The sequence below is a fragment of the Sorex fumeus genome, unplaced genomic scaffold (genome assembly GCF_029834395.1).
Source record: "Sorex fumeus unplaced genomic scaffold, SorFum_2.1 ptg000165l, whole genome shotgun sequence".
Classification (NCBI taxonomy): Eukaryota; Metazoa; Chordata; class Mammalia; order Eulipotyphla; family Soricidae; genus Sorex; species Sorex fumeus.
Genome location: NW_026606222.1, coordinates 1,025,159 through 1,052,947, shown reverse-complemented (window position 1 = coordinate 1,052,947; position 27,789 = coordinate 1,025,159). Strand labels below are relative to the sequence as shown.

Genomic DNA, 27,789 nt, shown 5'->3' with positions numbered 1-27,789 from the left:
AACAACGATGTGCTCACCCCCCGCCCCCCCCATTTCCTCTTTCCTCTGAGACGCCCATGTTCATGCTTTCCCCAGGAGTCAGGAGCTTTTTTTTGGGGGGGTCACACCCAACGATGCACAGGGGTTCCTCCTGGCTCTGCACTCAGGAATGACTCCTGGTGGTGCTCGGGGGACCCTATGGGATGCCGGGGATCGAACCCGGGTGCAAGGCAAGTGCCCTCCACGCTGTGCTATCCCTCTAGTCCCCGATTCAGGAGCTCTTGGAGAGAGAATTCCTGGGATGCTTGATGCAGGGGCGGCTCTGCTTCTGGAACCATCTCTCATCTCAGGCCAAAGTAGGTGCAAAGTTTGGGGCTGGAGCGATAGCACAGCGGGTAGGGCGTTTGCCTTGCACGCGGCCGACCCAGGTTCGATTCCCAGCATCCCATGTGGTCCCCTGAGCACCGCCAGGAGTAACTCCTGAGTGCAGAGTCAGGAATAATCCCTGTGCATCGCCAGGTGTGACCCAAAAAGCAAAAAAAAAAAAAAAAAAAAAAAAAAAAAAGTAGGTGCAAAGTGACCGTCCAAGGAGGCTGCCTGGAGCTGCCGAGGGCATCACCTTCGTGGGAGGCACGTCTGAGGGACACGGAGAGTTCCAGGCGTTACCAGGGACCGTGGTCAGGCAGGAGGCCAGGGCAAGGTCTGTGAGTGGTCACCTGCACGGGCTGCTACGGGCACGACTATTTAAAGGCAGCGCTGCTGAACGGGGCGTCCCGAGGACTCACACACCCCACAGAGAAGTGCCAGGAGTGTTTATTCCTTTTATTTGCGGGCATCCCACACCCTCCCCCACCACACCAGCTTTCAAAAAGATGAAGCAGAAAGTTAGATTTTGATTGTCAATCTCGGCAGGATCAACTCGGATTCAGGCTGAAGACCGTGGGCTGTGACTCTCACAGGCTCCGGGGCAGCTGTGTGACTCCGGGCGGAACGGGGTGCCCGCAGGACACAGGTGGGGGGTCTCACTCCCCCCTCAGCAGGTCCAGGAGGTCACCGTCCAGCCCCTTCTCGCTCAGCTCGTCCAGGCTGTAGTACCGGTGGACGATGCCCTGGGCTGTGACCACCACCACGCGCAGCCCGTGCGTGTCGGTGCCCAGCTGGCAGCCAATGGCCGACGACACGACCATATCCAGGCTCTCGTAGGTGCCGCCCGCGTTCCGGTGGTAGTGGCCCGCAAACACGGCTTTGACGCCTGCGGGAGGGAGAGACACGTCAGGGGCGGGGACTCTCGGGGTTCCTTCCTGGGCGATGGATGGCGCATCACTGATGGGCACGGCTGATTCTGTTCCATGCGGGGGGGCACCCGAGGTGACACCCCCAACTCTCCAGGGCACAGGAAACACGAGAGCCCACACAGAGCCACTCTGCAGCTCCAAGGGCCAGACCGCAGAGCCAGGCACCAACGCTGTGTCCCCTCGTCGGCTGAGGGACACCCAGTGACTCAGGCAGCTTTAAAAAAGCCAAACTCAGGGCCGGGAAAAGCGCTGTGATGGGAGCAGGGCGCAGGCGCTGGCCTGGGTGCAACCTCTGGCAGCACACGGTCCCCTGAGTATTGCCAGATGCAGCTCTGGGGGGCTGGGGGATCCCCAGTCCTGGTAGCCAAGAATCTCTTGCAGGACCCCAGGTGTCCACTTGGAAGTCCCTGACCCCCCCCACATCTCCCAAAATAAATTTTTTTTAAAAAGTCAAACTCGCAACTTCCCTTTGGGGTGACTGAACTTTCTGTGACATTCCTGAAGGCACGACCACCGGGGTGGCAACAACAGAGGGCATCAGGGGGACAGACCACCCCTCCCACATACATGCACATGCGTGTACACAAACACACACACACACAAAGGCATCTACACACATGCAACACACCCATGCACACAACACACACATACATGCACACAAACAACACAGGCATATGCATACGCCTGTATGTACATACACGCAAGACATACTTGCACACTCACACATGTATAAACACATGCACACATACCCACAACACACGTGCACACATGTATATGTATGCAAATATATCTACATACACACAACACGTGTACCCAGGTGTACACTTATGTGCACAGAGGTGTACACACACGCCTGCACATGTACATGGTCACAGCAGCTGCTTCTCCCCAATAGGGCCTGGGGCAGTCTGAAAATGAGAGTCACCCAGGGTGGCTGTGCGTGGCATCGGAGGTGGGTGGACAGGCCGGGCTGGCCCAGTCTTGGCAGGGGTGGAAATGGGGGGGGAGGGGCACGTCTCCCATTTTTTCATTTTTTTTCTTTTTGGGTCACACCCGGGAATGCTCACGGGTTCCTCCTGGCTCTGCCCTCAGAAATTACTCCTGGTGGTGCTCGGGGGACTTACAGGACGCCGAGGATCCAACCTGGGTTGGCCATGGGCAAGGCCAATGCCCTCCCTGCTGTCCTGTCACTCTGGTCCCGGTTTTTCACTGTTTTGTCTCGACTGTGTGCCCCACGGCCTGTTCTCACCAAGTGCCCCGGCCGCCTGGGGGCTCCAAGTGAAATTTCCAGAAGGACGCCTGGGCGCAGGAGTGCCGTGAGCCCTGGGCGAGAGGGCAGTGCACACGCGGGGGGCCGTGCCCAGCCGCGATGGGGGAAGTGGCACTAAATGCCCCTCGTGGGGCGGCTGCACCATCGTCCCCGTTCCTGACCCCCGTGGCATGAGCGACAGGGGCAGGGTGGCCCACAGGCCAGCTGGGCGGGAGAGGAAGGCTCGTGAGGCCCAGGGCTGTAGCTGGTACCCCGTGGCTGGCACTGGAGCCCAGAGCAGTTATGCCAAGCGCAGCCTGGGAGGCCAGGAGGAAGCTGCCCTCCGCGGGCCACGTTTCCCCCCTTCCCCCCAACCTGGTGTCCATGTGGGAGAGGGGACCATCGCACCCACCCGGAGAAGCCCCTGAGCACCGTGATTCTGCTGCGCGCTGAACTCATGCCTAATTCATAGTTGGAAACTGCACCATTCTGGAAGGACCTTCGGGCTCTTTGCAAAGTGGCTTGCATTAGAGGTAATTGGCAACAAAAACACATTTATGTTTCCATTTCACACGCTATTGATTGGTGTTTGTGGAGGCGGGGGCAAGTTCGAGTAGGGACTGTTCTTGTGGGTGGGGGGCGGAGCAGGGGGCCAGGATATCTGGGGGGGGGGCTCCTCAGCCATCTCCAGGCCCTGGGGGTGGGGTGGGGGCTCCTGATCACTGGGAAGGTCACAGGGTGGGAATAAAGAGCCCCCTCCCCGTGACAGCTAGCAGGAACGCTGGGACGGCTGGGTTCAGTGTCGGGTCTTAGAGGGGCCTGGCCCGCGCTCTGCCCCTGCCCGGTGCGGGACTATGAACAGGCTGGTGGCCTCCACCAGCTCCCGCTTCCTCCCAGGTACCAGGTGGGTCCCCCGAGCACTGCCAGGAGTAATTCCTGAGTACAGAGCCAGGAATAAATAACCCCAGAGCAGCGCTGGGTGTGACCCAAAAAGAAAAAAAAAAGAACGAAGGAGAAGGGATGGGAGGGAGGCTGGCCGTGAGGCTGGTGCGCAGGAAGCCCCCCTGTGGGCAGTGCTGTCCTTCTCTGTCCTTCTGTTGGAGGCCCGGAGGCAGGGTCTTCTTCCGCATCACTCCACGTTTTGTGATACTTGGAAGCTTGACATAAAATAACGTTCACAGGGGCTGGAGCGATAGTACAGCAGGTAGGGCGTTTGCCTTGCACACGGCCGACCTGGGTTCGATCCCCGGCATTCCACATGGTCCCCTGAGCACCGCCAGGAGGAATTCCTGAGTGCGGAGCCAGGAGTAACCCCTGAGCACTGCCAGGTATGACCCAAAAAGCCAAAAAAAAAAAAAAGTAAAAAAAAAGGTAAAGGCCCTCCCGTTGATCGTCGATTTGCTCGAGCGGGCCCAGTAACGTCTCCATTGGAGACTTTGTTGTTACTGTGTCTGGCATCTCGAATACTCTCGGTAGCTTGCCGGGCTCTCCGAGAGGGGCGGAGGAATCGAACTCGGGTCGGCCATGCTGGCCGCTTGTAAGGCGAACGCTCTACCCGCTGTGCTAAAAAAAAAAAAAAAATCCCCAAAAACAAAAAAAATAACGTTCACAGTCCCCCTGAATATAATATTTCCATTATAGTCCCCGTGGAGGGCCAACATTAATGTCCCAGAAGAACTGCTCTCGGGGGTTTTAGGCAGGATGGACATGGCGGTTAGGGAAGTCTCTGGCCAGGGCGGGCACGGGGTGGGTGTCCACGCCCCTCAGATACCTGGCCCCCCACAGCACAGCTGCCAGGAGGGCAGCCTTGGGGAGCCCCCATGTGAGTGCCGTGAGGCCCCCCACAGCGGGAGGAGCCAGGAGGGTGGCCCCAGGGCAAGTGTGTGAGCACAGGGAGTGCCCTGTTGGTCAGTGGTCAACCACCGCGCTGCACCCCAGGACTGCCCCAGTGAGGGAGCAGAGAGGGAGGTAAGACAAGAGAGAAGGGGAGGCAGGAGATGGGGGGAGGGGCGGGGCCAGGGTGGAGGGAGGGGAACGCGTGAAGGGGCAGGGAAGGGATGGGGGTGCAGGGGGAGAGGAGGGAGGAGGGGAGGAGGGCGGAGACAGGCACCAGACTGGTTCACTATCCATCCCCCATCGGCAGCCTCTGGAGCCCACCCAGGCAGCAGGGAACTCAGGAGACACGGTTTTCTGTGTCCCTGTATGATGACACGGGTATCGCTCGGGCAGAGAGGCGGATAGAGGGGCAGAGAGCAGGGGTGGGGGTCAGAGCACAGAGGGGGGAAGAGGCGGCTCCCCCATCCCATCCCGCCTGATCAGGACCCGCCCACCTGGCTCCTTCCTGGGGAGACAGAGAGGCGCCCCCCTTTCTCGGGAGCCCTGGGGAGGGGCCGCTGGATCCCAAGGGGCAGCCTGTGTGGCCACCATGCTCCCGCCGCTTCAGAAACGAGACCTAGAGCAGGAGCTGCCCGTGGCCGCCAGCGTGGGCTCCACCCGCAGGGGTGAGCCCGCCTCACTCGTGGGTCCAGGAGGGCTGAGCTCTGCGGAGGGGGGTTTGCTAACACAGTCATCACGCGAGAAGCTCCCAGGTACTGAGGAGCATCCGACACGGTTCTGAGCACTGACATTTGAGTACAAGGTGAGACACGGGACATGAGCGTCGCAGGGAGCAATAATGCCAGGGTGGGGGGGGCAGTAGGCTGGAGGCAGCACCGAATGCCAACCGCATGCCCCGTCCCCCCACCACCGCGGCCTTGCGGGCAAGGAACTGCACGAGACGTCAGTTGACTGCCAGCAACTCCCCAGCGAGTGGCCTTGCTGGGACCCGCACCATCTTCCGGCCACCGAGCCTGGGTGCCCGCGGCAGCCCCGATCCTGAGCCCGGCCACAGTAGGGAGCGGCGGTCAGCCCTGGCCTGGCTGGCCCCGATGGGACGAGTGTCACACTGACGGTGACCGAAGCCACGGGCCACCATCCCCGGGCTCAGCCTCGCTGCAGAGGTGAAGAAAATGCCTCCCCCGCCTCCCCCCTACCACGCGGCCCCTACCTGCGCGGGTCAGCTTGTCCGCCAGCTCCTGGCGGATGGTCGTGCCCAGGTTAAAGTAGTCGTCGTCCTCGCCGATGTTCTGCAGGAAGAGCGGGATGTGCTGGAACACGACGACTTGGCGGCAGCCCTGTGTCCGCGCCGCGGCCAGCTGCTGGTCCAGCCAGTGGTCCTGGGCCTGCCGCAGCTCAGGGCACTGCGAGGCGTCGTGCCACAGCTGCGAGTTGAGCACCAGGAAGAGGATGCCGCCTGCCCAGAAGCTGAAGTAGTCGTCACCCCACGTCTGGCAGAACTCGGCGACCGTCTGGGCCGTGGGGCTGTTGCCCAGGTCATGGTTGCCGCTGACCAGCACCAGCGGAATGCTGCTGTCCACCTTCCCCAGCACCCGCTGCAGGTCCTCCGTCTGCTCCTGGCGCCAGGGCATCCCTGGGAGAGGGGGGGAGTCAGGTCCCGGGAGGGTCCAAGCCCCCAAGGGCCGATACCCTGAGAGAATCTTCCAGAAGCCCATGGGGGAGGGGGGGCAACTGGAAGCTGCAGAGAGGCCAGCCCATGCCCACAAAGGCAGGTACCTCCGTCCATGCCTCTCTCTCTCTCTGTCTTTCTTTTCTTTCTTTTGCTTTTTGGGTCACACCCAGCGATGCTCAAGGGTTACTCCTGGCTCTGCACTCAGGAATTACTCCTGGCCGTGCTCAGGGGACCATATGGAATGCTGGGGATCGAACCCAGGTCGGCCGTGTGCAAGGCAAACGCCCTCCCAGCCATGCTATCGTTTCAGCCCCGATGCCTGCTTTGAAGGCTCACCCTTCCCAGGGCTCCGTGCCCCCAAGATGGGGACAGGGAGGGGCAAGAGGCAGCACCAAGCCTGCATCTCTTTTCCCGATGGCAGACGCATGCCAGGCTCCCGGTCTCGGGGCTCACCCGGGGCAGCCTCCCCCACCGCACGAAAAGCCTCCCTCGTGGCCCCCGGGCGGACTGAGTGTCCCCCGACAGTGCCGGTCAGGGCCCACAGGGGGACAAGGCGCTTACAGCCCAGAGGTGATGCCACAGGGCACCTTCATCATGGTCTGTGCGTCTGCTGGCACATGGGGTGGGGGTCGACCTGGAGCCAATGAGGGGGATACAGCATGGGAGAGCAAGGAATCCCCCCTTCTTCTTTTTTTTGCTTTTTGGGTCACACCTGGTGATGCTCAGGGGTTCCTCCTGGTTCTGCACTCAGGAATTACTCCTGGCGGTGCTCGGGGGACCATATGGGATGCCGGGGATTGAACCTGGGTAGGTCGCGCCCTCCCCGTTGTGCTGTCACTCCAGCCCCTTCTGTAATAAAGTCCGAAAGCGCTAACAAATGAGGTTCGCAATGACCAAGTGGCTGCATCCGGTGGCTTCCTAAACTCAGGTTTTTTTTCGGAGCCCCTCGGTGCTAATCCATCCCACCAAAGCCTCCGAGAGCTCTGGCTGAGATGCTGGGCTGAGGCTCAAACCCCCTCCCCCATTCCCCCTCCCCCGTTCCTGCCCTCGGGGCAGTCATTTGTCAAGGTCATTTGTCAAGGATCTCACAGGTACGCCCTGCCCCACCCCCACGTGAATCAGTGTTCTGGGCGGAATCAAGTGGAAGAGAAGCCGGTTCCTGTGGGTTCCTGTGCCGTGCTCGGCTCCTGGCCAAGACGAGGGAAAGAGGGCCCAGAGCAAGAGAACATGGGGAGGGCGTTTGCCTTGCACGCGGCCGACCCGGGTTCAGTTCCCAGCATCCTATATGGTCCCCCGAGCACCGCCAGGAGTGATTCCTGAGTGCAGTGCCAGGAGGAACCCCTGAGCATCACCAGGTGTGACCCAAAAAGAAAAAAAATAATGGAAAGAAACAGTGGACCAAGGACAGCACCCACCCCAGCTCCCGATGGAAGTGGAAAAGGCTGAAGCTGGTTGGGACCCCTGGCGGGTGCCTGTGAAGGGTGGCCACAGCTGCGATCCCCGAAGGGTGGGGGGCGTCGGAATGGCGGGTTCGTGGACAGACCACGGCAGTGCCACAAATCTATTTTCCGTTTCAGTAAGTTTTCTACAACCCCTGCCCCCCTCCCCCCCAACGCCTCCAACAGGGACAAGCAAACCAACGCTCTAGCAGCAAACAGGGCAGAAAAGGAGCCCAAGGCCGTCTACTGGCCGCTCTCCGCAGGTGCGAGGGCCCAGGGAGCTGGCCAGGGGACAGCAGCCACCGTCACGGGGCCCTTCCCAGGCAGAGAGTTGGGGGCGGGTGGGGGTGACCCTGACGCGTCCCAGCCCTGAGCTCACGGGACTTTCCCCTCCCGTTGCCCCCCGGGAGCCCAGGAACAGACCCCGCCTGGGCCTGTTCCCCGCCCCTCCCCCTCTACGAGGCCTCGTGTGCTCTGGCTCCGTCACACGTGTCCACCAGCATGGCCCCGGCAGACAGCAGGGCACGGGGCGTCTCCACACTTGGCTGGCAGTGCCGTGATGCCTGACTTGGGGAAGCGGATTGCGTCAGAGCTCAGCGGAGAGACAGCGCTTTGTGCTGGGAATGCGCTATTTTGGAATCGCATTGTTCTGTGGGGACTGTTTCCTGCAGGGGGCTGGGGGGGGGGGGGGGCTCAGTCTGGCAGCTGCTGGGGGCTCTGGGCTCAGCATGGCTCCCGGTGGGGGAAACTGGGACAGCGGGCACACGAGAGCTGCAATCTCGCCAGGAGCGGGGCCCGGTGCTCTGAGGGGGGCGCAGACACTGGCCGCCCTCGTGACCATCGCTGAGAGCGGCCGCCTGCCAGGCCTGCTGTGCCCGACACCGCACAGGCCCCGGCCCTGACCAGCACACACGTCCCGGCTGTGACCAGCACACCTGTCCTACTGTGACTGGTGGCCCTGGGCAGAAGTCCTGCCGCCTGCCGCTGCCTCTGCCACGCTGCGTGACCTCCCTTGCCGGGACGAGAGGGCAGGGTAAGGGGCACCTGCCAGCTCGCCTCATTCATTCCTGAACGCTGGAACTGTCATTTATTTTTCTTTTTTCTTTTCTTTGCCTTTTGGGTCACACCCGGCGATGCTCAGGGGTTCCTCCTGGCTCTGCACTCGGGAATCACTCCTGGCAGTGCTTGGGGGATGCTATGGGATGCTGGGAATCGAACCCGGGTTGGCCGCGTGCAAGGCAAACGCCCTACCCAAAGTTTGACTCCCGGGAGCGGCTGACCCCGACCGATGCCCTTTGCCCTCAACTGGCCGCCCAGCAGGCCCCAGGGTCGGACAGGGAAAGACCGTGGTGACCTTTGCCCAGCGTGCGGCCTCCACCTCCAGGCGGACACCGGGGGTCCGACGGCCAGCCGTGTCTCTCTCTGTCCCTAAAACACGCTTCTACGGAACAGGCGAGCCCAGACACGCTTCTACCCTCCGGGGACACGCAGCGCCGAGTCACAGATACAGCATCGAGGGGCGGCTGGCCACGGCGTGGAGAAGTGGGTTTCTATATTTAGAAGTCTTCCTCATCCCATTAAGAGCAGCGAGACATGCCCGGTTGGGGGTCTTCAGGGACCCCCTATCTAGCAGAGAGCGGTGGGGAGGTGAGGCGGGGGGTGGGAGGGGGCGGCTGTAAGGGAAGGGCTTCCCCACTGCAGCACACGACAACCCCCCGGGGAGTCGGGCACCACCTCCTCCCAGGGAAGGACAAACAGGGTGACGCTTGTCCCTGGTGGCAGCCTCACCCTGGGCCGAGCGCCTGTTTGTCACCGCAGCCCCGGCTGTCCCACACGACCCCCCCACCGTCACCTGCGAGAGCGGACCCCTGGGGTGTGAGTGAAGCCTCCCCTGTGAGGGAAGAGGGCATGAGGGGGGAGGGCCAGGGCTTAGGCCGGCTCCGAGCCAGCCTGATGTCCGCTGGCGAGGCTGCCCTCGTGCCCGGTCCCCATCTCTCTCTCTGCACAGGGAGGAGGCGCCCGAGGGCCCCGGGAGTGGGGGGGTCCACACACAGCCCTGGGTCTTTGGGGGGACATGGTCTGGCCCCCAAACTCCGGCTCAAGGAGCTCCACAGTGTTGCCAGGTCCCAGACCCAGATGGCGGAGGGGCGCTAAGGGCGAGGGAGCGCCGGAACCCAGGTGGGCCCCTGCAGGGCTGGGTGCTGGGAGGGAGGGAGGGGAAGAGAGAGAGAGAGAGAGAGAGAGAGAGAGAGAGAGAGAGAGAGACAGACAGACAGAGAGAGAGACAGAGAGAGACAGAGAGACAGAGAGAGAGACAGAGAGAGAAGAGAGGAGAGAAGAGAGAAGAGAGAGGGAGACGGAGAGACGAGAGAGAGGGAGAGGGAGAAAGTGGGAGAGAGGGAGGGACGGGGAGAGGGTGCTGAATGCTGAAGGAGGCTGGGTATGCCCTGGCACTGTGGGACAGCAACCACGGGGACACCAGCCACGAGACACCAACCACGGGAACACCAGCCATGGGAACACCACCACGGGGACACCGGCTATCCCGGGGGGAGAGTTTCCCTCCACACTCCTTGGATGGCTTCCCTCTGGCACACCCATGCAGGCCATGGAAGCCATGACTGTTCTCTGGGCCCTGAACCCCCAAACGGACGCCAGCGTGGCAGAAAGCACCTTCTCGGGTGCCGAGCACTGACCCAGCCTCCCTGTGAGTGCCCCCGCCATCCACACTCGTGCTCAGCACCCTGGGGGCCTGCTGGCCTGCCCCCGCCTCCCACCCTCCCGGAGGTGAGGGAGCAGACCCCGCCAGGAGAACCCGGGAGAGGAGGAAGGCGCTGGACCTGAACTTGGCTGTTTGTCTGTTTGGGGGCCGCAGCTGGTTGTGCTTAGGGATGACTCCCGGCAGCCTTGGGGGACGGACGAATGGGATGTTGGGGATCAGATCCTGGTTGTGCCTGTGCACGGCAGGTACCACCAGCCCTGGCCACAACACTGGACCTTCAGACAGAGAACAGGTTCAGGGCTGGGAAGGGTGGACAGTGGAGGGTGGTTTTCCTTAAAAGGCGCCAACAACCAACACACTCGCAAACACTTAACACCATGGGGCAGGGCAACGGACAGCCTCCAGAGGCAGGAGGTAGCCATGGCTCCCACCCCACGCCACCCTGGGGCCACTCCTCCATTGCAAAATCAACCACGAGGCATAACCCTGTGGCCTGTTGACGCAGAAAGCGTTTCCATCTTAAGGGATGTGCAACGGCATTGAGGTACTGATTGAAGGCGCCCGGGGTTCCTGACCAAGGGGACGTTTGAAAATGAAGGATGCTGGGTTTTTAACGAAGGACATTACACTGCGACGCCCAGAGCTGCTCTAGTGACAGAGGGCTTGTTTATACCGCACGAGAAACGCCACAAATCAAAAACAAACGCAGGAATTCAGCTCTGTGCACTTAAAAGAAAATTATTAGGCAGGAAACCTGCTCCATATTGTAATGTTTTTTTTTTTTGGTGTTTGGGTCACACCCAGCTGATGCTCAGGGGTTCCTCCTGGCTCTGCACTCAGGAATCACTCCTGGCGGTGCTTGGGGGACCATATGGGGTGCTGGGAATCGAACCCGGGTCAGCCGCATGCAAGGCAAACGCCCTACCCGCTGTGCTATTGCTCCAGCCGCTGTAATGGTTATTGCTTTTGTGTGGTCTAGGATTATGAGGTATCTTTTTCCTCCTTCTTCATCTTTCTTTCAACTGAGCACCGACCACTCTTAACACACACACACACACACACACACATACACACACACGTGCGCGCGTGCACATACACACACACTTAAAAAAAAACAAAACAGGGGCTGGAGCGATGGCACAGCGGGTAGGGCGTTTGCCTTGCACGCAGCCGACCCGGGTTCGATTCCCAGCATCCCATCTGGTCCCCCAAGCACGGCCAGGAGTCATTCCTGAGTGCATGAACCAGGAGTCACCCCTGTGCATCGCTGGGTGTGACCCAAAAAAAGCAAACAAAACAAAACAAAACAAGCCTCACCTCCCTCCTCCCGGAACATGGTGGGAGTGCTGGGCTCCAGCAGTCACCCTGGAACCATGAGGAGAGGGGAGGATGCGGAAGAGACCTTGCCAGCGACCTACTTTCAAGACTTTTTTATGATGTGAGAAAAATGAGCCCTGCTTATTCAAGCTGCTCTTGTTGTCAAGCCTGAAGCCAAAATCAGCCTTAAAGAATACAAATTGTGGGGCCAACTAGGTCTTCTCCGCTCACGGCGCTTACAGGAAAGTGGAACTAACAGGGTCAAAGTCAAAAACCTCCTTCCTGTCTCCCGCCCATATCTGGGGTCATCAGAAACTGTCCCTTGCCTCTGGGGGCACCAGAAACTCTCACATCGACTGGGGTGGGGGGGGGAGGGGGGTGAGTCAAGGTCCCAGAAGGGGCAGGAGCAAAGGGGCAAGTGTGGAGGAGAGAGAAATCAGCTGGGGCAGGGCCCGGAAGGCAGGTCTGCCCACAAAGGCCAGTGGCTGGCCAGGGCAGCTTGGGGCCTGGGGTCCAGCGTAAGAGCCCGTGGGACCTCCTGAGCCCTTATGTATGTAGGTATTTATTTTTGGCTTTATGGGTCACACCTGTCAATGTTCAGGGGTTACTCCTGGTTCTGCACTCAGGAATTACTCCTGGAGGTGCTCAGGGGGACCGTACGGAATGCTGGGAATCGAACCCGGGTCGGCCACGTGCCAGGCAAACGCCCTCCCCACTGTACTATCGCTCCGGCCTCCTCCCGAGCCCTTAGTTCCTGGCACCCTCCTGCTGAGAGCAAAGGGGCTTGGTGGAGGGGGCGTCTGTGGGCTTGGGGAAGCCCAGAAGAGAGCAAGAGTGCCAAGGGTGTGCCCAGCAGTGAGGTGCCCCGCCTCCATCCCGGACACCCCACCCTGCGTGGGGCAGTGGTGCACTGCTCCCCAACGTAGGGTCAGAGCAGGCCGATGGGTGCGTCCTCCTACCCCATGCCTTCCCCAAGTGCCCAGGAGTCTGGGACAGCCGGTGGAGGTGTGCCCCCTCAGCCCCCGGGGCTATGGCTACATCAACAGAGGGGGGAGGCAGGGGGAGGGTGACGGCCAGGGACGCAAACTAGGAGGAAAGCAGCCAGGGAGGGGAGGAGACGCCGAGCCCCAGCCCAGCCCCAATCCTCAGTTCAGATTCTCCTCAGTGGTGAAAAAGAACCATGGGAACAGCTCCCCATGTGGGAAAGTCAAACAGCACTCCAAAATCAGAAATAATCAATAAACATCCCCCGGACAGAAATAAAAAGGGAGCCCTAGAGAGTTGCTAAACTCTTGGAGGGCCCTGGAGTCAAACCCCATTATTCTTTCTTTCTTTCTTTTTTTTTTAAAGAAACATTGTTAATAAGTCTGGAGCCATAGAATGGGGGGGGGGGGGGGGAGGGCGGTTGCCTTGCATGCAGCCAACCTGGGTTTGAGTCCCAGCATCCCATAGGGTCCCGAGAGCACCACCAGGAGTAATTCCTGAGTGCAGAGCCAGGAGGAATTCCTGTGCATCGCCGGGTGTGACCCAAAATGCCAAAAAAAAGAGAAGAAACATTGCTAACTAATTTTTTTTTTTAATAAAATACTTCAATTTCTTCATGAGGAGCATTTTTTATCTTTTTGGTTTTCTGAAAGCAAATCTATTTCAAGAGCATGGCAGGGGGTGACTGGATGGGGTGAGATTCCCAGGCTCACAGCCCACCAGACCCATAGGGGTGCCAGGCCAGGCGGGGGGGACCATCCCCCATCTCCATCCCGACAGCTCCCGCTCAATCCCCCTAACCGCCTTCTGCACTGCGGTGTCCTCTTCAGCTAGGTGGGAATACATTAATCTGTCTCCATTGTGAGTAGATAAAATTTATTAAACCCTGAATACCGGTTACCCGGGGCAGTGTGGGGTGGGGTGGGGGGAGTCTCCGAGCAGGTAATCAAATGAATAAGCAGACAGAGGCCGTCTGGAGCAGGATGAAATATCACATCTCTACTTCATTCTGCCTGGGTATCCGCCGCCACCTCGCACATCTTTCTGATTTACGGGCTGAGCACCAAAGGCACAATGACGTTTTTTCCCCAAAGTAAATTCAGCCCTCCTGGACCATCATCAATTCATTGGGGGGGAGGGGGGGAGTGGCGGGGAGGGGTACGGGGGAACACCTGATTGTTTATTTCCTTCCCTTATTAGCCTATCACTCCAGCCACGGCCAAACAATATTTCTTCGAGAAACAGCTCCGATGGCAAACAGGATGCCAGGGAGTGTCCTCTGGGCAAGGCAACCTCCATTCATTCCTCCTTTGAAATGGGTTTTTTGTTTGTTTTTCGGCCCATACCCGGCAATGTTCAGGGGTTTCTCCTGGCTCAGCACTCAGGAATTACTCCTGGCAGTGCTTGGGGGACCATATGGGGTGCTGGGAATCGGGGGGTTCCTCCTATCTGTGCACTCAGGAATCGCTCCTCGAAGTGCTCAGGGGACCACGCGAGATGCCAGGGATCGAGCCGAGATTGTCCGCGTGCAAAGCAAAATGCCCTCCCTGCTGCCCTCTTGCTCGCTGAGTGCCCTGAGTTGAAATTCTGACCCCCCCCCCCATGTGATGCCATTGGAGATGGGTTTTGGGGAGGCAACTGGGTGGGGAGGACAGAGCCCTACCGCCTCCCTGCCCCCCCCCCCCCGCACCACTGTCTATATACCTGATGCCCCCCTCATGGATGACATCACCGGGGCCCAAGCACGGAAGCATCAGGCCTGCATTACTGGGGACCCCGGGAGCCCCCACTCCATAAACAAATAAGTCAATAAGCACCCCAGCAGGAGTCAAGAGCCGTGGTCTGGGGGGCTGGGGAGGAAGTCCAGCGGGCTGGCCCAGACGGCCTCTGGGACACTGCACATATGGTCCCCAGACAAGGAGGGATCCCCGAGTCCAGAGTCAGGAGTGTGCTCTGAGCACTGCCAGGCATGGCCCCCAAACCCACCCACGCAATAGGAAGTCACAGTTTACAGGGGAGAAACGAATGGTACTGCCCACCCCGTTCTCTGCAGGGGTCTCCAGGTCTCTGCAGGTGGGCAACGCAGGCACGGGTGGGACTGGCCCTGGAAGGGCCACTGCCGGCCAGGGCTAGCCCCGGTGTGCCTGCCGACTCAGCGGACTTTGCTGGTGCCTGAGGAGAGGAGGAAGCACGCGGTCAGTCTGCACGGTGCTGGCCCCGAGCTCGCAGTGACCCTGAAACCAACACGCCTAGTCTCAGGGACCTGGGATTCTGGCTTTCGGGACAGGACCCCTGAGCCTCCGCATGCCCCTGCCCGGAGCCTCTGGGAGAGAATAAAGCCAGGAGTTCCAGGAGGGGTCGCGCCCACAGATCAGCCCCACGAGAGTCCAACTCTGCAGCCTGCAACCGGCTACCTCACAAGGCAGCAGCAGTTGAGTAATCAATCAGATCGGCCGGAGCGATCGTACCGTGGGGAGGGCATTTGCCTTGCACGTGGCTGACCTGAGTTCGATCCCTGGCATCCCATGTGGTCCCCCAAGCTCCTGAGTGCAGCGCCAGGAGTAACCCCTGAGCATCGCTGGGTGTGACCCAAAAAGCAAAACATAAATAAATAAAAATCAGGCGCAGGCACTGGGGATAGGGCTCAGGGGCTCAGGGATCCGGGATCTCTCCCGCAACAGCCAGGCTGGGGGTCCAACCCCCATGTCTGGCCACTCCCCAGCCTGGTGTGTGTGAATACTGCCACGAAGGAGTACCATGCCCAGTACCATGCCCAGGGACTGCTCCCGTAGAGACGTGGGCGGCCCCCTGACGATCCCCGCCACCAAACCTGAACCCGGGGAACCCCACAGCCGCACCAGCACCCCCCGTGGGAGCAGTAAGCAGCTATTCCTGCTAGCGTTCTGCGGCCTCAGCTGCAAACAGGCCCACGGGGCGGCAGAAGCAGGAGAACGGCAGGGAGAGAGGACGGCAGCGGGGGCCAGGCCGAGCACGCGCCCACCGGGTTCCGGGTACCACACAGACCCTCCCACGCATCACCAGCAGCAGTGTGGAGGCCCCGGGACCACAGGGCCAAGCAGCGGCGTCCGGAGATGGTGGATAGGACCACCAGACCTCTGAAGCATCCCTAAGGAGCCCTCCCCACAAAGAGTGGGAGAGGAGGGGGGTCGCTGGGGTCTGCCCAGCCGGGGAGGGGGGGCGGGGTGGTCAGCGGCACGGCGGGTGACAGGTCCCCAGGAGAGGGCCCGCGCCAGGAGGGTGTCCAGCTTACCTGGCATGGCGTGGACGAGGTCCCCGCACAGCACGAAGAACCTGGGCCTGGGCCGCAGTGCGTTGACGATGTGCACGGCCTGCTCGGTCAGCCGGATCTCCTCCGCCCACTCGTCCCCGCCGTGCTCACAGTCGCCCGTGCTCCAGGCCTTCATCAGCCCAAACTGGGGGTCCGCGCCCTGAATGAAGTAGAAGGGTCCTTGCCAGTCCTTTTCCTTTTCTTGGAGAGAAAGACATGGGAAGGGGGAAGAGATGATGAGCAGAGTGGGGCGGGGGGACACCGCGCGGCCGCACGATCTCGTGCCAGCGATGCACGTCATTGTAACACACGGTGACAGAGACAGGGCATTTTCCTGTCACTGTCAGGAGGATTCTGATATATTTTTTTTTTGCTTTTTGGGTCACACCCAGCGATGCACAGGGGTTCCTCCTGGCTCTGCACTCAGGAATTACTTCTGGCGGTGCTCGGGGGACCCTGTGGGATGCTGGGAATCGAACCCGGGTCAGCCGTGTGCAAGGCCAACACCCTCCTTGCCGTGCTATCGCTCCAACCCTCTCCCCATTTATTTATTTATTTTGGGTGGTGGTGGGGGTGGGTGGCGGTGGGGACAGGAGAGAATTCCAATTATGGAATGATGAGGAGTTTGGAGTTACAGTACAGGAAATGGAGACCTGACCCACCCACACCAGCCCCCGTGGGAGCCATGGATGCTCCCTGCCAATGTTTCCAAAGTCGTGGGGTGGGGGTGGGAGGCATAATTCCCTGCAGGGTTTCAGACACAGCAGGGGGTGGGGGGGAGGTACTGGAGCAGGCCGGCCGGAGCACCCCAGGGCCCAGGGGCCGTGCCAGCTCATGGGAAAGGGGGTCTGAGGCTCCAGGCTTCTACCCATTGCGGCTTTGCCCACTGGCCTGGGGGTCTCCAACCAGAACCTGACAGAGGCACAGACCCACGTGGGATGCACAGAACCCCTTCCACGGGGACTAGGGACTTTAAAAGAGGCCGACTCCAAGTCTTTGCAGATGAGAGGCTGGTTAAACAAACGGTCAGTGCCTGACCACACACACGCGGGCTCAGGGCTGCCTGGGGATGGACGCGGAGCGCGGGGGCGGGGGGCACAGGAACACACGGGGACCGGCTCCCCCAAATCCCAGTGGCCCCTGCGAGGGCCAGCATTGCTCGGAGCCGAAGGCCTCTGGGTGCCACCTGCCCATTTCCCGGGTGGTTTGGGGGTCAGGCGGCGAGCGCCCCGTTCCCCAGCGCTACGGAGTCAACGCCCGTTAAACTGCCAGACAAGACCAGGGGAGAACTCTGACAGAGCCCCAGGGCAGAGAGGACTCTGGGAGCCCCAGGGAGGGGAGGACTCGGAGAGTTCCAGGGACGGGGAGGACTTCGAGAGCCCCAGGGCTGAGGGAAGATGCTAAGGATGGAGTCCACGAGTGAGGGGGAGTCACACCTTCGGGACGGAGGATGAGAGCCCAAAGCAAGAACTGAGCGTGTGTGTATGTGCACACAGACACGCACACACAGACACACACAGAGACACACACAAAGACAGAGACACAGAGTCACGCAAGAGACACACAGACACACACTCACAGAAACAGAGACACACACACACAGACACATGCAGAGACAAGCATAGAGACAGAGGCACAGACATGCACACTCAGAGACACACAGAGACACACACACACACATAGACACGCACAGAGACAGAGACACACAGAGACACACACAGAGACACACAGAGACACACAGAGATACACACATAGACATGCGCGCGCGCGTGCACACGCACACACACACACACACACACACACACACACACCTGGCACTTTCTCAGCTCTCCTGAGAAACCCAGGCCCAGTTCAGGGGGTCTCACTCACCGGAGCTGGGGCACAGCTGCCCTGTCCCTGGGGCTCCCTGGTTCCCCGAGGCCCACGCCTGACCCACACCTGGCCCAAGCTACCATCTGCTGGGATGCAACCCCTCCCCTGCGCCCACCCGTGCCTTCAAGCAGAGGCGGGAGTGGCTTGGTGAGGAGCTGGATCCTGCCTCAGGAGTGGGGGTGGGGGGATAGGGGTTACACCCCACAGGGGGCTGGGCGGGGAGGCAGAAAGGAGAGAAATCTAGTTCCTTCCTCACAAAGACTGGGGGTGGGGGGGCTGACCACCTCCACACTTCAGCTGACCGGGAAAAGTGATCCCAGGGCTCATCTTTCCAAACACAGGGGATGGATGCTAAACCAGGGCAGGGCATCCTGGGGCATCTTCCTGCAGCATCGGCCAGCAAGGAGAATCCTTACAGCCTTAAAAAAAAAAGGGGGGGGTGACCTAACCGCCTGGATAAAAATACCGAATGCCCTGAACAAACACCATGGCCTCTTAGCACCCGTACTGCAAACCATAATGCACAAAAGGAAGAGGAGAGAGTGCAAGAAGGAAAGTGCCCCCCATAGAGGGAGGCTGGGGGTGAGGGGTGGGGGATGGTGGTGGGAGATGAGCACTGGTGGAGGGACGGGTGGGTGCCAGATCATCGTATGACTGAAACCCAATTAAGAACAGCTTTGAAATGGTCTATCTCACGGATTGCCAATTTAAAAAAAAAAAAAAACAAGTAATGTGGAGTTCATGCCCAGTTCAATCAGCTTGATCAGTGGCTGAATAAATTGCAGTACTTCTACATAAAAAGGAAAAGGGGGGGAAGTGACAGGACATGGGGGCGAGGGAGTTTGCTTTGCACGCGGCCAACCCAGGTTCGATCTGCGACGTCCCACAGGGTCCTCCAAGCACCATCGGGAGTAATTCCTGAGTGCAGAGCCAGGTGCAATCCCTGAGCACTGCCAGGTGTGGCCCGAAAACAAAACAGAAAGATCACAAGAGAGGCCAGAGCCAGAGTACAGCAGAGGGTGTTTGCCTGGCACATGGCCGACCAGGGTTTAATCTCTGGCACCGGAAACAGTGGCCTGAGCCCACGAGGAGTGATCCCCAAGTGCAGAGCTCAGAGTCAGCCCCGAGCACTGCTGGGTGTACCCGCAAAACCAAATAAAATAAACTGCAAGACCACGATAGGACCTGAGCAGTGGCACCAAGTAGAGTGCTGGCCCGGCCCGGCTCAGGCCCGAATTCCAAACCCCGAACCGGCCCAAATAAAAACACACAAAGCAGAGAATCCCACGACGACTCAGCATCACTTCTAATATGGCAAATTAAGCACGGTTCTTAACTCATCCTCATACCCCGCCTGGCACCTGCCATCTGGGTGACCTGTGAACATGCAGCGGGGAGATCAATGGGGGTGACTTGGAGCTGGACTGTGAGGGGTCCTGCCTCCCCCACAGCCAACTGCCTCATTCATTCTTATGACACCTTATGGCTTATCTGTCAATTTTCCATGAGAAGTGACTTTTAAAATAATCTGTGTGGAATGAGAAATTTCACTGATCCTCGCACCTTTGCTGGTTAATCGATGACTGGATGACTGATGAAGACGAACGCACCCCCCTGCAGCAATTAATGATGCTTTAACTCCCCCCAGGATCGGGTCCCCAGGAGCCAGCGAGGCACTTCCGTCCCTGCTCCCGGGAAGTGCTGAATTCGCCCTCCCCCGCCCCGGCAAGTGGCCTTCCCAGGACATCCATTCCAGAAGCTGCCGCTGGCCTGGCACCACCACAGTCCAGCGGTACCTGGAACTTGGTACCTGGAACGGGTCCCGCCCACGGGCCTCACAAGGGCAACAGCCCCCATGGACTGTATCTTCCTTCAGAGCAGGGTCTGTCACTCACTCGGATGTTGGTCTGGAGAGAGTGGTCATCCTGGGCTCCCTGCACCTCCCCTCTCCCGCCCATGTGGCTCCAGCCCGGTGACTGTCCCCACTTAGCGGGCACCTCTTGCCAGGCCGGAATCCCGCCCTGCACAAGTGTGAAAGGCCTGGAGTGAGTCCTGGGGCCCCCCGCAGACCTCCATGCTCCGCCCCACCCCCATGGAAGGGCTCCCTGCACCCCCACCCTCTTGTGGGTACTGCCACCCTCAGAGCCAGCCACGCCCCAACTCTGCGAACTTCGGTCTTTCTAGGGCTCGGACTGCTCGCCCTGGGTCCAGCGGAGACAGTCCCAGATCTTCTTGTGTACATGCACCCTCTTAAATAACCGAACCAGATCCAAAGTGTAGCCCAGAGCAAAGGTGCATGCGGAAGGAAAAGGGGCATTTCTAATCAAATGAAAACGGATGCCAGTAATTAATCCTTCCCACAGCATTCATCACTGTGAAGTCGGCACGGATGCAGACCTACATGGACGGGTCTAGGCTAGAATGTTCTTGGGGCCACGGAGAGCAGGGAAGGTGCTCACCTTGGCCATGGCAGACCTGGCCCTGGACCCCGCGCTGGGAGGGATCCCTGAGCACAGAAACAGGAGTAAGCCCCGGGGCTCCCCAAAGGGAAATCGACAAACTAGGACAGTCTTTCTTTTTTTCTTTTTGGGTCACACCCAGCGATGCACAGGGGTTCCTCCTGGCTCTGCACTCAGGAATGACTCCTGGCGGTGCTTGAGGGACCCTATGGGATGCTGGGAATCAAACCCGGGTTGGTCGCGTGCAAGCCAAACACCGTTCCTGCTGTGCTATCACTCCAGCCCCTAGGGCAGTCTTAACAGTCAAGGAAAGCACATCTTCACGATTTGGGATGAGACAAACATTTCTTTGCTGTGATGCCAGGAGCCCAGGTGATCTCTGAGAGGTGGCTAATCTGGATAGTGGCTCTATTTAGAATTTGGGGGCTACGCAGAAGGCCACCAAGGAAGTACAAAAACCACCAGAGAATGGGGGGGAAATAGTTACAGGTCAGATTTAAGGAAATATATAGGGACGAAGATATAGTACAGTGGGTAAATCACTGGCCTTGTGAGAAGCACTCATCCTTGGCACCCCTTCTGGTCCCATGCACACCACCAGGAGCTGTCGCTGAGCACAGAGCCTGGGGAAAGCCCTGGGCTCCGCCAAATCACACCCCGCAATGAAAAAAAGAAAGGACGTGAATCCAGAACACACCAAGAGTAACTCTTGCCACTCGATAATAAAGCGCAAATAACCCAATGGATTTGCTAAGCCAAGGCTGTGAGAAGGCGCTTCTCCAGAGACATACGAGTGGTCAAGACGAACACAGAGAGACGCTCAGCTCTGGGAAATGCAGATCAAAGCACCGTGAGATCTCGCCTCGTCAAAGGGAGAGACAATGACCAGTGTCCACAAGGGCATGGGGAACCCGCACTCCCCAATACTGCTGGTGGGATGTCAAACCGCGCAGTCGCCAAGGAGACCAAACCGGCAGTTCCTCCAGACAGTGGGGTTACTCATGTGACCCACTGACCCCAGCCTGAAGGGTCAGGCAGAGGGAAGGGAAACACAGGCCCGGTCAGGGACTGGGCGATTCATCCTCGGAGCCGCTTTCTCTCTAAGGGCAGGGCCCACCGTGGGGCACGGCCACCAATGACCCCAAACTGGGAAAACGGACAGATGGGATGGCCACATGCTGGCTGCTGCTCAGAGGAAGGTCAAGGCGCTGGGCCACGTCAAATGAGCAAATTCTGGACGACTTGTGCGCTCGGGAGGGGACCCAGTGACCATGAGCGGACTCTCTTCCAGGCAGACAACCTGAGAGGTGGCGATTAGGTCCCGATGATGCCGATGATACATAAAGGGGAAAAGAGGTTTGTTTTTTTTGTGGGGGGGGTCTTGAGGTGGGGACCGAGACCATCTAAAATTGTGACACCATACCAGCCTGTCAATGTACTGAAAACCAGTGAATTCTACATTCTGTATTTATTGAAAACCTGTGAATTCATGTGTGGTGCCAGGGGTCAAACTTGTGTCAGCCACATGCAAGGCAAGAGCCCTCCCTGGCCCCATATTTCCAGGTCTCCCTAGAGTTCTAGAACAAGCAATGGTGCAAACTAATTCCTTTTTTTTCTTTTTGGCTCACACCCAGTGATGCACAGGGGTTCCTCTTCTTCCTAGCTCTGCACTCAGGAATTAATCACGCCTGGCGGTGCTCTGGGGACCGTATGGGATGCTGGGAATTGAACCCAGGACTGCTGCGTGCAAGGCAAACACCCTACCTGCTGTACTACTGCTCTAGCCCCTGCAAACTAATTCTTCAGGGGACTCCAGTTTTCTGCCAGTTTCCAGAGGGAACCAAGAAGTATTTGGAACCAGTGACTGTGGTTGTCTTCTTTGGAACAGCTGTAAGGGCTTAAAATGGACAGGGAAAAAAATCATCATCTTACGAAAACCGCCAAAACCCCCTTCATCTCTAAGGGAGGAAATATCCTGGCAGTAAAATGAATTGGGGAAAATAAAATTCAATGCACGTGATTATTATTTAAAATTTTTTTTTAAAAGCATAGCCTAATCTTGATATTTCTGCTTGGGAGACCTGCTTCAAAACAAATGTCGTAAACTTTGCAGAAAGACAATTATTTGCTAGGAGAGCGTAGTCTTAATTAGAATATGTGTCAAGGAAATATAATTATCAATTTGCCTAATTAAAACGAGTATCTGAACGTGCCTGAGGAATGCAAGCCTTCTCGCGTGAGACATGTACACTCCGTCTTTGCAAACAGCTGCTGGGCGCTGAACCGCGGTGCTAATGGGGTGGGGGCGATGGGGGGTGCCAGCTACACCCACGGCCCCAGGGAACGCGCCGGAGTCGCTGGGGACGATCTGGAAGGTGCTTGCCACAGACCAGATGATTATGTGCAAGTCCCCCTGAGCCTTATGCTGAAAGCGAGACCCCCCCCCAGTGGAAGAGCAGGTTATGAGAGGACCCCGGAGCTCGCCCCCCATCCACTTGCGAGGGCGCGGGGCGCACACAGGAGCCGGAGACCTCGCCAGGGTCCTGGTATGTGTGTGTACCCGCATTGGAGGGGGCTTCCAGCAGGCTGTGAGGGTCCTGGGGGGCGGAGGAGGAGGGGTGGTCTGAGGCCCCACTGCTAGAGCTGGGGAAAAACCAGTTCCAGCTGGCACCTTCCCCTTCTTTTCCAAGTCTGCTCTTGGGACAGGGTCACCTGGACGGGCGGAGCTACCTTAGGGGCGGAGCTACCTTAGGGGCGGAGCTACCTTAGGGGCGGAGCCACCTTAGGGGCGGAGCCACCTTAGGGGCGGAGCTACCTTAGGGGCGGAGCTACCTTAGGGGCGGAACTACCTTAGGGGCGGAGCTACCTTAGGGGCGGAGCTACCTCAGAGGCGGAGCTAACTTAGGGGCGGAGCTACCTTAGGGGCGGAGCTACCTTAGGGGCAGAGCTACCTTAGGGGCAGGGCTACCTTTAGGGGCGGAGCCACGTTGGAAGCCTGAATACCTGTAGGGGCCCGAGCTACTTTAGGGGCGGAGCTACCTTAGGGGCGGAACTACCTTAGGGGTGGAGCTACCTTAGGGGCGGAGCCACCTTAGGGGTGGAGCTACCTTAGGGGCGGAGCTACCTTAGGGGTGGAGCTACCTCAGGGGCGGGGCTACCTTAGGGGCGGGGCTACCTTTAGGGGCGGAGCCACGTTGGAAGCCTGAATACCTGTAGGGGCCCGAGCTACCTTAGGGGCGGAACTACCTTAGGGGCGGAGCTACCTTAGGGGCGGAGCTACCTTAGGGGCGGAGCTACCTTAGAGGCGGCGCTACCTTAGGGGCGGAGCTACCATAGGGGCGGCGCTACCTCAGGGGCGGAGCTACCTTAGGGGCGGAGCCACCTTAGGGGCGGAGCTACCTTAGAGGCGGAGCTACCTTAGGGGCGGAGCTACCTTAGGGGCGGAGCTGCCTTAGGGGTGGAGCTACCTTAGGGGCGGAGCTACCTTAGGGGCAGGGCTACCTTTAGGGGCGGAGCCACGTTGGATGCCTGAATACCTGTAGGGGCCCGAGCTACTTTAGGGGCGGAGCTACCTTAGGGGCGGAACTACCTTAGGGGTGGAGCTACCTTAGGGGCGGAGCCACCGTAGGGGTGGAGCTACCTTAGGGGCGGAGCTACCTTAGGGGTGGAGCTACCTCAGGGGCGGGGCTACCTTAGGGGCAGGGCTACCTTTAGGGGCGGAGCCACGTTGGAAGCCTGAATACCTGTAGGGGCCGAGCTACTTTAGGGGCGGAGCTACCTGGAGGGCGGAGTTACCTGCAAGGGGGCTTGTCTGGCGGGGAGGCTGCAGCACCTGCTTTTCCCTGAAACTTCAAAGGGAATCTGATCACCTGGGTGGTCACCAGGGCTGCTCTGGGGAACCCAGGCCCAGGGCGACCTCCGGGCTGCTGCCGGACAGGGTGGGAGTCCTGGGGAGGGGAAGTCACAGGGGGTCCGCGCCCACTCCCCACCTCCTGCATGGCCCCGCGGGAAGCTCTGGCCTCCCCCCGCCTCCACTTTCACTGCCCATCCCCCTGGCATCACCAAATGGCTCCAAGCTGCCCCCAGCCCCAGCGTCCTCTGTCGTCCCTCAAAGGCACACAGAGAGCAGCCGTCCCCTGCAGGCCACCAGCAGGCCGGCTCTTCTGCTCTGTCCCCAGCCCACACCGCAGTCCGACCTCTCCTGTCCACTCCTGCTCCCTGCCACACCTCCCTCCTGCACTCGCCCTCCAGGCATCTTTTCCTTCTTCCTAGGTCCCACATGTCCACACTTCCTTGGGTTACGCACACACACGTGCAGAGTCCACCCCAAGACGAACTCAAGTCACACACACGCTGTCCCCTCCCGCCACTGCTGGCCACACAACACTGACCCTCACGACACAGATTCCCCTGGCAATGCCCCTGACTCCTACAGCATCACCCCGACTCCTCTTGCCCTGAGGGCACCCGTGGCCTAGTCCCCCAGCTGTGCACTGCACCCCACAAGCCGCCCCCAGTTTCCTGAAGTCACCCCCAAGTCCATGCCATCACACCTCCCCAATTTCACCTAACAGTCCCTCCATGACTGGGCCCAGGGCTTCAAGCTCCGCTGCCTTCCCGGCCCCCCCCCCCCCCTTTTACTCTCCCCAGGACACAGCACTTGCAGCAGGGTTGCCCCAAATCCTTCCTGAATGGCCGGAGACCCCCAGAGTCCAGGGCCTTTGGGGCTGCTATAAGCACTGTGGTTGGGGGGGGCAGTCTCGAGGGAGACAGCAGGGCAAAGGCAGAAGGATAAGAAACTAATTCTTACTTTTTGGGTCACACCCGGCAACGCACAGGGGTTCCTCCTGGCTCTGGACTCAGGAATTACTTCTGGCGGTGCTTGGAGGGACCATATGGGATGCTGGGAATTAAACCCGGGTGGGCCGCATGCAAGGTAAACGTCCTCCCTACCTGCTGTGCTATCACTCCAGCCCACGGAGTGGTTTTAAAGAGACCAAAGTTTAGAACTTTGGTGGGTGGCTTGGGGGTCCCTGAGAGCAGCCAGACGGTGGCCATGCCCACCTCTCTGGAGGGGACAAGGAGGGTCCCAGGCTGTCTTGCAAATAAAGTGACTCTCAAAATCTTTTAATACAAAGTGACCCTGAGGCAGGGAGGAGGAGTGCCACCCCGGGTAACGCCCCGGGAAGTAACTGGAGGGACACCTACAGACTCCCTCCTGCTCAGAGGGTCTCAATGGGCTGGACCCCAGAGGACCAGAGGGCGTGGACTATCTCAGCCCTTCGAGGTGACCTCACAGGAGGTGACCCAAGGGAGATGTGGAAGAACACTCTGCAGCCTCACACCCCGGGGCTACTGGGTTCAGCAGAGACAAAGGCCCTAGTGTCGCCCGCCGCCGCCGCTAACCAACCAGCAGCAGAGTGAACCCAAAAGCCGGAATTTTTCGGAATTTTTCACAAACCGCCACAGACGAATTCCTCCCAGAGCAGCGCTCTTGCTCCTCCCCAAAGAATTGCAAAAGGAGAGGCGGAATATGAGTTAGATAAGCGAAGGGCCGGAGAACCGGCTTTCCAAAGGGCGACAGGAACCTGCGCCTTGCTGGGCCAGGCTGCAGGGGAGAAGGTCCGGGAGCCCCGGGCTGCCACCAGATCAGGTGTCCAGAGAAAGGCCTAGGGGCCCTTTGAAATGGGGTTTCAGGAGACTCCCCTGGCCTGAGAGTGTGTGCAGAGCAAGAACGGGGGCACAGTGCAGGAAGTACAGGGCGTGTGTGTGTGTGTGTGTGTGTGTGTGTGTGTGTGTTGGCGGGGTGGGGGGCCCTTTGAAATGGGGTTTCAGAAGACTCCCCTGGCCTGAGAGTGTGTGCAGAGCAAGAACGGGGGCACAGTGCAGGAAGTACAGGGCGTGTGTGTGTGTGTGTGTGTGTGTGTGTGTGTTGGCGGGGTGGGGGGCCCTTTGAAATGGGGTTTCAGAAGACTCCCCTGGCCTGAGAGTGTGTGCAGAGCAAGAACGGGGGCACAGTGCAGGAAGTACAGGGCGTGTGTGTGTGTGTGTGTGTGTGTGTGTGGTGTGGTGTGTGTGTGTGTGTGTATGTGTGTTGGCGGGGGGGGGGGGGCTTTGAAATGGGGTTTCAGGAGACTCCCCTGGCCTGAGAGTATGTGCAAAGCAAGAACGGGGGCACAGTGCAGGAAGTACAGGGCGTGTGTGTGTGTGTGTGTGTGTGGTGTGTGGTGTGGTGTGTGTGTGTGTGTGTGTGTGTGTGTGTGTGTGTGTGTGTGTTGGCGGGGGAGACTTCTCCTGGGTTCACAGACCAGGTGAATACACATGAGGCTTGACTGAGGAATGCAAAAAAAACCAAAAAAAAGCCCAAGTGGGGCAGCGCTCCCGTGTCGAGCTCTGGACACGCACTGGCCCCCTGGCCGGGGTCAGAGCCCGGGTTCGGGCCCACATCCCACGGGCCGGACAGCCTGTCCGCAGGCCCTTGGGCAAGTTCTCGAACCTACCACCGTCCGTGCGCACGAGGCGGTGCAGGTCGGACACCAAGACCGAGCAGCACAAGAGAGCCGCCCCCCCCCCCCCCCCCCCCCGCCTTCCCAGCCCGGTGCAGTTCCAGGACAAGCCCCCTCCCCTCCTGGGCGCTCCCAGTTCATTCCCGGGCGACGGCGGGGGGCACGGGGGACGCGAGGGGGGACCCCCAGCGCCCATGGTGCCAGCGGGGCCCTGGCAGCGCCCCGCCCGCGAAAGCCAGGTCCAGGGGAGCGCCCGGCCGGCCCCCGACCCCTTGCACGGCGCCCGGTGCCGCCGCGAAGTCGCTCCCCCTGCCCCGCTCGCCGTGCCTCGGTGCCACCCCGGGCGGGTCCGGCTGGAAGCGCGCGCGCCGCGAACACGGTTCCGCAGCGCCGAGGTCGGCCCGGCGCCCGGCGGGTACCTGAGGAAAACGCGTCCAGGGTCCGGCCCCGGGCTCGGTGCAGACCCCCCCGCCGGCGCCCCCGCGGCCGACATGGCTCGCAGCAAGCGGCGGCTCGGCCGGGGGGAACCGCCCCGCGCGCCGGGCAGCGCCGCGACAGTCCAACCGCCCGCCCGGTCCGGCCCGGGTGCGCCCCTGCTCGGGGCGCTGCGGCCCTCGGGGTGCTCGGGGCGCCTCTAGCGCTGCCTGCCGCCCGGCCACCCGCTCGGGCATCGACTGCGGCGCCTGCCCAGGCTCCCGGGCTGCCCCGAGGGGCTCCTCGCGTGAGCCCCGCGGCGCCGTCGCAGACCGTGCATGCAGTGCCCGGTGCACTGCAAGAGGCGGTGCGTCGCAGCCAGGCGTCCTTGGCCAGCATCCCCCTCCGCTCCCCGGTGTCCGAAATTCGGGCCTGGACCACCGCTTGCGTTTCCTGGGCGTCACCGCCCCTAAGGCCAGACGGGGGAGCGGTGCCTGGGGGACAGGGCTCCAAGGCTGGCTGGGGTACGTGGCTTGGGAGCCGGCGCCCCGACTTCGAGGCCCTGCGTGCAGAGTCCCCCAGAGGCCCAACAGGCTGCAGGAACGGTCCGTCCCCTCGCCAGAAGAAAACCAAAACGGGGGGCAAGGGGGCGGGGGCTGGGCCCTGTCTCGCAGCTAGCTGTCCTCCAAGCCACCTGCTGTGACGCAGTGATTAAAAAAATTTTTTTTTTTAATTGAATCGCAGTGATGTACACAG

The 27,789-nt window shown here is 60.0% G+C and overlaps 1 protein-coding gene across 1 annotated transcript; it reads right to left on the bottom strand.

Annotated features, from left to right (window-relative positions):
• Window positions 1-881: 881 nt before the first annotated feature.
• CPPED1 (calcineurin like phosphoesterase domain containing 1) lies at window positions 882-27,432 on the bottom strand. The gene is made up of 4 exons (XM_056107429.1): window positions 27,039-27,432; window positions 15,765-15,983; window positions 5,570-5,992; window positions 882-1,231 (listed from the first exon to the last, which is right to left on the bottom strand). The coding sequence occupies exons 1-4, from the start codon at window positions 27,430-27,432 to the stop codon at window positions 1,002-1,004; spliced, it is 1,266 nt and encodes a 421-aa protein (XP_055963404.1). The 3' UTR covers window positions 882-1,001.
• Window positions 27,433-27,789: the final 357 nt, after the last annotated feature.